Below are 10,186 nucleotides of genomic sequence, written 5' to 3'. Positions count from 1 at the left end.
ATCGCCTGGGATATCTGGGACATGTGAAGATTACACAAGAAGGGACAGCAAACAGAAATGAAGACATTCCCATGACTCTGCGTGTCCATTTTAGAGAAAAACAAACCAACAGCCATCATCTCTGCATCACAGAGGATTTGATGCATTCATTTGTTGTCATTGTGTCGTCCTCTTATGTCACACGCGGGGCTTCAGCATACATAACAGGTTGTCCAAAGGTTTTTGCGAGTTACACATGACATGTGTTGTGTCAAAGCCAATCTTCTGAAAATTCCCATGAAATCATTTTTATTTCATATAATTTGCTGCATTTAGAGGAAGATTTAAGTCTTTTGAGAATATACTATGATGTGAATACTATGTATTTCTTGCAGGAAGTTAAATGAGACGATTGACACTGCCTTGGTACTTTTTTAAATGACATACAGGATATATCTTCTTTAAGCATGAATAGTACTTGGGAGTACTGAGAGGCTAGAAGTAACACACCTATTTCAAACAATTGCAAAACACAAAGAGTAAACATTACAAGTTTTGGGGGTTTTACAGGAGAGAACTTTCATCAAGCAGGTGTTGTTTCGCATCATTCAAATCAGACAGCATTTCAAAAGATTCACGCTGCTATGTTTGCGGGTGTGTGGGAAAACTGTTAATATTGTGGAGAAGAAAATTGCATTATATTAGCACTGGCAGAGCTCTTTGTTTTCTGAGCGCCCACTGCCCATCTGTTGAAGATTTACCAAAAACGTAGCCGCTCCTGACTAGAACTCAACAGCCTTGCTGGATGAGCTCTCACAGCACTTCCAGCACATTCAAAACCACACTAGCAAATCAATTTTCTGGAAAATTCTCAGTGACTTTCACAGGAGAACGTAACCTTCGAAGGCCCACATGGGACAGAAACGTTTCCAAGGATCTTCACTGAGGTAACACAGGGCATTTAATCAACATGGAAGCTGCCACATAGAAATTCCTAAGACAGATAACAATATTGCCTCCCCACTTGTGAGCCAACGTTTTCCATGGAAAACATGGGGGTGCTGCACTAGCGTACTGCATCTATTGTATTAGAACAAGGAGACTGTGAGGGAATTCAGTTGTTGCAGGAAATGTAAACACAGAGAGGACAAAATAATTATCCAAATTATTCTTCAACCCTGACCACCATCAATATCTATCTATCTATCTATCTATCTATCTATCTATCTATCTATCTATCTATCTATCTATCTATCTATCTATCTATCTATCTATCTATCTAGAATAACTAGAAAAGTTTTGAAATTTGGTAGGATGATCGAACTTGGTTGAGGACATTTGATTTGATTTTGGAATCGATCGGGATCTGATGATGTCATGTTACCTTGATGGAAGGCTAATTTGTCTGTGTGGCCTCTGTGTTTTACAGTCAATAATGTTCCTGCATCCACTGATGGGAGTCGTGACAGATAAATGCAGATTGCTGTTTAACATGTAACTCTTTATTTCTGATTAAAATAACAACAATGTGTAATAAACATTCAGTAAATGTTGACACACTGCAGTTACTACTCTCACCAGTGAGTAGCATGAAACGTAAGTGGTGAACAAGTGTAATATAAAGAATCAGAGCTAGAAGTTGTAACAGGCCAGTGTTTTCAAATTATCTGTCTATGTGTCTCTCAGGAATTCCATCTCACAATACTGCCTGACTGACTTTGTGCTTATCAGTCCCCACAGGCAGTAAAAGGCTGCATAAAATGTTACATAAGGCTTATGTTGTGTCTCAAACTGTGGGACCAAAACACATTAAATCATTTTCGAGCATTCTAAAATCCGTCCCTTTGAAAAGTTTTGCGACACGAGCTGACACAAGTTAGTGATCCATTCCAGGCTTTGATCGAAGAATAATTCTGGAGCTGTTTTCAGACAATGCTATCACATTTTATCACATGAGGTACAGTACAACCATAATCAAAAAAGAAAAAAAAAAAAAAGGTAAGGAGGTACATTGAAAGTTGCTCCAGATAGATAAGGTCTAAACATTGACCATGTTCCTCCACCACGAGGACTTCTCAAAGGGTGCCCTTATCTCTAACCTGGACTCTATTTTAGGGACATTTGGGAGTGTGATTATGCAATTTGAGCCAAAGTTGGAATTTAAACATCTGTTGAAGGAGTCCTATTTTTACACAAGGGAGCGAACCCACTGTCTTGCAGGAGCACCCCTCCCTTGGGGAGAGAAGTGACAGATGTTAAATTTAGAGTCTCTTTTGTTAAGATAACGCATGAATGCTTGGTGTGGACAGGAGAATAGGGTCAGCAGCTCAAGGCTCCTGTTTCCTCCTAGTTGCTGAAATCTCATTGTGCATTGCTTGCGCTCAGGGACAACTTTGGGGTCATAAATATGCCATAGCAAACAGCCAAGCCTTTTTTCCCCTTTTTTGCACATGTGTAGTGACATTCTCTGTCTCCAGTCATAACGTCCATGCCAGCTCGAGACAGTCAGGTATCCTGTGGCGACACATTGTTCAGACAGACCTGGAAACTGCAGCTGTCAGTAAGGATCTGGGCATTGTTTCGCCTCAAACCCGGTAAGGCTTCTGGCTTATTGTTCAGTGCAGTCAATGCCACATGCCGAGCATTCTGTGCATGAGCTTCACCGCTGCACTCTGGGGAAGAAAGACTTCACTTCCTGAGCCACTTTCTTTTTCCATATAAGGCACAGAATGATGCATTCTATTGGGGACATTTTTGGGCAAAGGGGGTATCATAAGCTTCACACCAGCATCCTGGTGTAAACACCAAGGCTGTTGTTTAGAAGTGAAGTTGGGTCTGGAGGGGGAACGCCTTGCAGCCTTATCAGCCCAATTCAGCAGACTACTCAAGGCAGAGGTCACTTCAGCTGTAAACACAACTCACTCACCTCCTCCTGAAAAAGAAAAAATAAGGGCCAAATATTTTTAGCACTAGTGACTGGAAAAGAGATGTAATCTTAAGCAAGAGGTTCTTGGGAGTCCGTAAAACCCCACTATTAACAGTAAATTACATAGATAAATAATGCACAAAATATACACGATGCCACTTAACGTATTTATTAATATATGTCTATATGTCTTCGCATGTATTTTTCTACTATGGACCATCTTTGTGTCCGGAATAAAGTTTGATTGGTTGATTAATTGATTGAGATAAATCTACAAAGGTCCCCTGTACTCCGACCTATGTGTATTAACACTTTGGGCACAAACTGATAATATGATAACATAATGTTAAGTGTGTGCAATCTGATTGTTCTGAGAGGAAAAATCTTTGTCAGTAAACACATCTTTCCAGACAGCAACCTTCCAATGGTCTGTATTTATTCCAAGGTTGTAAACAGACTCTGATCTGTGGTGTCTGGACGCGTCACATCTGGGTCATGCGGACATATCCGTGTCTAATTATTCATTATAAATATTCTCATACATTATAGATACATGTTGTATTTTCCTCAAATCGGCACGGCAGAGAATCAGACTATTTATGAAATAAAAAGATGTTGCGGAAATTTTGACGAGTTTGCGCTACCTGTTCAGCTTAAAAAGTGCCAATAAAAAGATGGCATGCTTGCTAGAGAAGAGAAGATTCGGTTGTAATGACGGAGGGGCTATTCAGCATTTACACGTGCAGTCAAGAGTGTTGCAGGGAAATTAGCATCGGGTTCCAAATGGACTTTCAGATCGGATTTGGGTTATAAATATAAACTGAGTGAGAAACTCAAGTGAATGAGACTCAGCTTCAAGTTTGGTTCGGCTCCTCAACAAAGAACACAGCTCATTTGAAGGGCAAATACGTTGTTTTTGTCCTGATGATGCTCGTGGTCCTGTTCAACCACTTCCTTGTGAGATGTTCAGACAGAGAAATACCTCTAAAGTGACGCTGTTGACATGTCTTACATTAAATGTATAACCATTTCTGTAGTTTATTAATTCACTCCAGATACTGACGAGAGAGAGGGGGAGCGATGGAGTGATATTTCGCAGACCGGTTTCATCAGGCTGGCGCAGCAGCTGCGTCTCTGCTTCACGACTGCTGATGTCACCGCTGGAGGCTGACGGAGCAACTCTCCCCGCCCCTGCCCCCTTCCCTTCCTACAGCAGTTCCTTAAATACCCGCCAGCTCAGCTCCGAGAGTCACTCGCTACTCACTCACAAAGCACCGAGCCGCTCCGGCGATACAGTGCGCTCCTCACAGCTCATCTTTCGAGTGTGCGGGCCACTTGGACCAACAAGAGCCAAGATGTCCAGCTACGTGTCCTCTGAATGCCGCCGGGTCAGCCCTTCAGTCCACGGCAACAAGTTCGACACGGCGCATCGCAAGAAAGCCGTGCCAAACATCTTCGAGAACGTCAACCAGGACGCTCTGATGAGACTCTTCCAGAAAACGGGCGACATGAAGGCGGAGGAGAGAGTGAGGAGCATTTTCTCCTACACGCAGGACCCGGAGGAGACGGCCCGGGCCCTGATGGCTCTGAAGCAGCGGAAGAAGGACAAGTTCCTCCAGATCGCGGGTATGCTCCGGCACCTGCTCAAGCTGCGTTGACTTTATCTGTGTCGGCCCATGTAGGAGCCGAACATGTAAACACTCCCGATACTCCAGGGCTACCCCGCTGGTGCGGCTAGCCTGGCGCATGGAACGGCGCGGAGATGGATGTGCAGCCGACCGGCCGCTTGGAGGCCGACAAACAGCAGTTGTCTGTGCGGTGATAGTCCTACCAGGAACGCATGGAGCCAGACGACTTGCCTGGAGATATGAAGGGCTTCTAACGTCTTCCTTGAGACTTGAATTCATCTCAGCATCCTTGAGGATGCGTCAATGTGAAGCAGCACCTGTACAGGTGCACCACTGTGTTGCTGCAACGCTGCAAAACCAGACTTTTAGTGCCGAAGAAACTACGTGAATGCCTGTCCTGAACACATGCCTTGTCTCTGCTTCACCTTTGAGAATGAACAGCATTAGTGGCCACTAATGTTTTTGACAAAAATGTCCTTGCACAATAATTTGATGATGTGTTCCTTTTGTCATTTTTAATAAATTATTGAATTATATATAAAAGTTGAGCTCTTGTTTGTCATTTTTCATGGCTTTAAAAAGTGAAGCATAAATGCAGGTTGTTGTCACGTGGAGTTAAAAAAAAAAGTTCAATTATGACAGATTATCAGTTAATCTAATGTAAATCCATCATAAAGCAGCCCAGAGGGATGCTTGACCTTTGACACTCAAAGATCAGTGAGGAGTCAAAGCAAGAGGAAGCTCTAACAAAGGGCAAAGAAATCTGGCACAAAATTGCACATGTTTTCTTGTAACTAGCAATCAAACACAACCCATCCTCTTCCCAACTCAGCATCAGAAAACACAAATCACCATAGAAACGTGGAACTAGTGTGTTGGTGTGTGTCTTGACCTGATGACATTAGGAGGAGACACACCACTGAGCAAAGCAGCAGCTCATGTTGACTCATGTAATCTAGGATTAAGTGATCATTTATGTCTTATTAGTCACACATTTCCTCCATCAGTGATGGTGGGTCTGATTCAGCAATGGCGTTTGAAGGGAATTCATGGATGTGATTAACCCTCGACGGGTTTCCCCTCACAGAGCTTTGTGCCACACAAGACCGGAGTGAACCAGTTTGGTTGGGAGGGTGGGGGTGCGCTCTCTGCTCAGCGTGTTTGTGTTGGCGTCTATTTAATCATCCCTGCTCTCTAGATAAGTAGCATTAGGCGGTGGTTTAGACCTGTCACAGCTTTGCTTCCTGGTCCTCTCAGTCTTCACTCAGAATGATTATGACTCCTTCATCGCACCTACCATAAATGTCACCGACCTCCCACTTCAGAGTCATTTTGTTGTGTTTTATAGAATTTCGTGGTGGCTTTGGGTGTGTACAGCAGGCTTAGCAGCAGACACACAGATCGCTTGAGTGGATGACTGCTTATCTGCTTGCTTTGGTAGTCGCTGTACCGGCTCAAACCAGTTCCCTGGGTTGTTGTGCATGACGGCACTGGTGTTCTTCTTACATGTGATATGAGACGCTCAAGTATCACTCAACCTCAGGGGAACTCTCAGGTGAAAAGTTACCCTGGAATAAGGGAGTGCCGACGACATTGTTACTTAACATCCAGCCTTTTATGCTGTCTTTAAAATGCGACGTATGAATATGGAAATAATAAATCCCATTTAAGCAAAAAAGTGAAAGTCACATTGAAAAGCTGATCAGTTTTTTTTTCATTTAATTCATTCATAGGAATATGAAAGGTTAGTTTAAACTGAAAACTAAATTTACAATTTATGATAAGCTTGAACTATAACGACCATAATTCGGCTGGCATCACTCCTTTCGCATGAATTTATACAGATGAAATATTTGATACCAGTGGTGTATATGTCATTAGGCAAGCTATACCACCAGCAGCTAGTTAGTGTAGCTCCAGGGCTTGGTTGAAACAACTTTTTAAAGGTAAAAGGTCATGTCCAAGGCCCACTCAGGTCCTGTTTACATTGCTAGGTTTGATAACGTAAACCTAAATGATACCGTTTTACTAACAAAGGGAGGATTTTTTTTTAGCCGTATCGATTCAAAATGTCATAAATCCTTATTTTTCACCAATTTCATTTCGAGAGGCTTCCACCATGGATAACACTGAAACAAAATTTTCTGAATTCAATATGAGATTATGGTCAGTTTTGTGGTCATTTTGTGTATTTCTTTGAGATCAGGTTGGATGATGGTTTAAAGGTACAAAGAAAAGCTTTAAAAATAGTCGGGGATTATCTGGAATAATCTGATGTTAACCCTGAAAATATTGGTTTCTATTTTGTCTGGTGCCGTTTTGAGTCGTGTGATGCTGTTTATTTGTTGTTCTGAAACTGACATGAGTTTACCCTCCAAAGCAAATCCCACCAGCCTTGGTCCTGAGGACATGAGTAAATGATTCTGATATCAAACTAAAACGAGTAAATATGTAACATCCCCCTTTTTTCTTCATTTCATTTTATTTGAATTCATTAAATTTTCCCCAAACAAACCATTTTTAAGAATTACAGTCTATTTTTGCTTTATTTGATGTTGCTGATATCTGGGTTATCTTAGATTTATACTACTACTACTACTACTACTACTACTACTACTATCTTTGTACTTCAGCCTTTCCCTTTTTACGTGATTTGGTTTTGTTGTAAATACGTTTGATAATGATATTTGTAGTGCACATTCATAAGAAATGATTTGGTTTTGTTCACGATAAGATAGAATCAATATAACCTATTTCTCCCTTCATTCTAAAAGGAAATCCCTTTCTGACAGAACCGCCCGTTTTCCTGTTTTCTGTTTCAGTCTTCAAGCTAATCGACTGCGACTGGTGTTGATCTTCTCATCTAACGCCCAGCAAAGACGGGATTAAGTATTTCCCAATTTGTTGAATTTATCCTTTGAAGTAACAAATCCCAAACCTTTTTTTTTTTTTCCCTAGAACACCTACACATAAAACTGTATTATTCATATTCTCTGGTAAATGGTGAGTCTTAAGCTGATGAGGTCACAGTTCACCCACTTTATAACACATCACTTTAGCCCAGTTTGTTAACCCGGCTCACTATTTCTGCCCTGTTGTCTCTCCTTTGTTTGGCTCGTGTAGCTCACACCAGGCCTCTTTTTTTATTGCCTCCCTTTTTTCCCCTCCGGGCTTATCCAATTGTTCAGGAAAAGAAAGCTAAATATTCAAGGCAATTGTCTTGGCGGTCTTGGCTGCATTGGCAGCGGTGTGCCGCGCTGGACTCGAGCCCTGTGCTCTCCCACCCTCTTCCTGCCTTTCATCAGCCTTAGAAACGGTACAAGCTTTGATGTCAACAGACACTGTGGCAGACAGCCTTTCAATCTGGAGGACAGCAGAGAGGAAGATACAAGGGGGAGGTGTGTGTGTGCGCGCGTGTGCGTGAGTGTGCGTGCATGTATGTGTGTGTGTGTTGAGTCAGGGCTGGGCTAGTCTACAGTAACATTATGTAAATGGACTGTATCACAGATGGTGTGTGTGAAACATAACTTCGGTCTTTAAATCATGAAGGACTGCAGAAAAAACTCAAAGCAACACAGTGAGACAAATGTATTTGTTAAATAAGACAAATTATATTTTTTTGACCCTTTTGTGATATTATTTGATGCATTGAAAAGGTTATGATAGCATTGAGAATAAAAAAAAAACTTCAATAGAAACAACTGTTACTTTTACTATTGTTATAACTATTGTTATCAATGATAATAATTGTACATGGAGTCCTTGTGAGCAGCAAACGAGCCCTTCCCCCCCTGCAAGTTTGAACATCATCTGATAAAGTCACTGAGGGTTGGAGGAAGGCAACAAAAAAAAGGGAGCAGAACAGACGGGCGGTAGATGGGTGATCAGAGCGCGGGGAGTGGCAGTCGACTCCAATCCAGCGCAGACCGGTTCAAACTGAGGTCTGTGATGAGGAACTAAGCATGTGCTGTACACAGGCTTAGGATTAGTCAGCAGTCGGCTGGAGGATCCTGCCGTAAAATCAACAGCCCACGACATTAGTCAGTGTCTTGTCAGATGAAATGCTTACTTCTTGGATATATACTTGGCTTCACATTAACGAAACACTCCTCTTTAGTCTATATTTAACTTTTTGGTTTCAGGTGAAGTCAGGCAGATGGAGCTTTTGTGAGAAATACATCACAGTGAGACTAGAATAACTTGGTCAACCACTATGACTTCCTTACAAATATTTTAGTACTCCTTTGTTATTTCTATAGTCCATTAATTTATTGTGAAGTTATTGTGTAATCATCCCAACTGAAAATTTTGATGGAAATTGCAAAAGTTCGAAAACCCTCCTCAAATTAATCTTCACTTCAGGGCATGATAACCCAGCTGTTTCCACTGACGTCATCTTTCAAAACTTTGTCTCTGGGCAGCAGGAACATGTCCGATACTGGCTGGAACAATTCTAAATTGTCCATCCGAGGGTCATTCATCACTCTCCTCTCTCCGTTTTTCACTGCTATAGTTTGTTATGGAACGTTTTACACTTATATTATTCTCTCCATGATGCAAAAGCACCCAGTGTACATATCTTCATTTGTGACATTCACTTGACAGATTTCATAAAAACCCTACTTAAGTGAACCGCTTTACTTTTCATACATCAAGATTGTTGTATTACAGTCAGCCTGTTCGTGTGCAGGCAAGAACATTAGCATCCAGCTCTCACATTGCTGTTCCTACGAACCCTCAAGAACACTGTCAGACTTGTTTTTTCACACCCCTTTCTACCGCCACATACCTGCAAGCATGCATTTAAATGCAGACAAACCTGCTGAGAAGAACCTGACTGAACCCATTCCCATTGTGGGATCAGTTGCCTGTCTCCTTCTTTTTCTTGGTGTGTCATGTTTGAAGTTAAGAATTAAACCAGTTCTTTTTGCAGGCAAAAGCCAGATGTTTTTGATCATGGGAAAAGAGGCTTTATATGCGTCAGTGGTTATACTGTAGATAAAGGAATAACAGGAATAACTTATGACACTGTCCATTTTAAATTGTCTTTTACATGATGGCGTGGCATTGCTATGGCGGTAGGATGGCCATCTAGTCATGGGAGGGCTACTGGTTCAAGATTCCATTAAGATGCAAAAGCACTGCACTAAACTGAAACCTTTTATCATTTAGTGGTCTATCACATTTGAGGTTACTCTGTCCGTGAACTTTATATTTGCTGAGCAAACGTTATCTCTGCCAAATGATCAGTCGCAGTCTTGATGACTGCAGGTGAACACAGTCAGCCCTAACTGACCGTGTCACACTCAGGCCCGCTGTGTTCCTTGAGCACTCTTAACCTTAACTCTGACTGACAAACTTGATGCCTCTAGTGGAGTGTGTTTGATTCTTCAAGCCAAAGTACTGCCCTATTTCTCTGCCACGTGTCAAAAGCAGCTGGTGGCTGGTCGGTCAAGCAAGAGCAAAGGTCAGAGGCTTGTGATGATGTAAGAAACCGACAGGAAATGGATGCAATGTTAGAGGATGAATTTGGGAAAAGCGAGTGGGTACTGTCTGTCCGACAATGTTCCTGAAGCGCCGGACTGTCTGACTCACAGTTTTTCCTACTGGGGCCCCCGTGTGTGTAGTGGCATCATCCGGATTAGCTCTTGAT

General features: G+C 42.0%; 1 protein-coding gene across 1 annotated transcript; it reads left to right on the top strand.

The window, feature by feature from the left end:
• Positions 1–4,141: 4,141 nt before the first annotated feature.
• Positions 4,142–5,058, top strand: tcima (transcriptional and immune response regulator a). Its single transcript, XM_086205456.1, has one exon. It carries the CDS (start codon positions 4,261–4,263, stop codon positions 4,561–4,563), a length of 303 nt encoding a protein of 100 aa, XP_086061582.1. The 5' UTR covers positions 4,142–4,260; the 3' UTR covers positions 4,564–5,058.
• The last annotated feature ends 5,128 nt before the right edge of the window (positions 5,059–10,186 follow it).

This window comes from Aulostomus chinensis, chromosome 6 (assembly GCF_037954235.1).
Source record: "Aulostomus chinensis isolate RoL2024-O1b breed Wild chromosome 6, RoL_Achi_v1.0, whole genome shotgun sequence".
Taxonomy (NCBI): domain Eukaryota; kingdom Metazoa; phylum Chordata; class Actinopteri; order Syngnathiformes; family Aulostomidae; genus Aulostomus; species Aulostomus chinensis.
The sequence above is the reverse complement of the archived record's forward strand: the minus strand, read 5'-3'. Positions and strand labels throughout refer to the sequence as shown.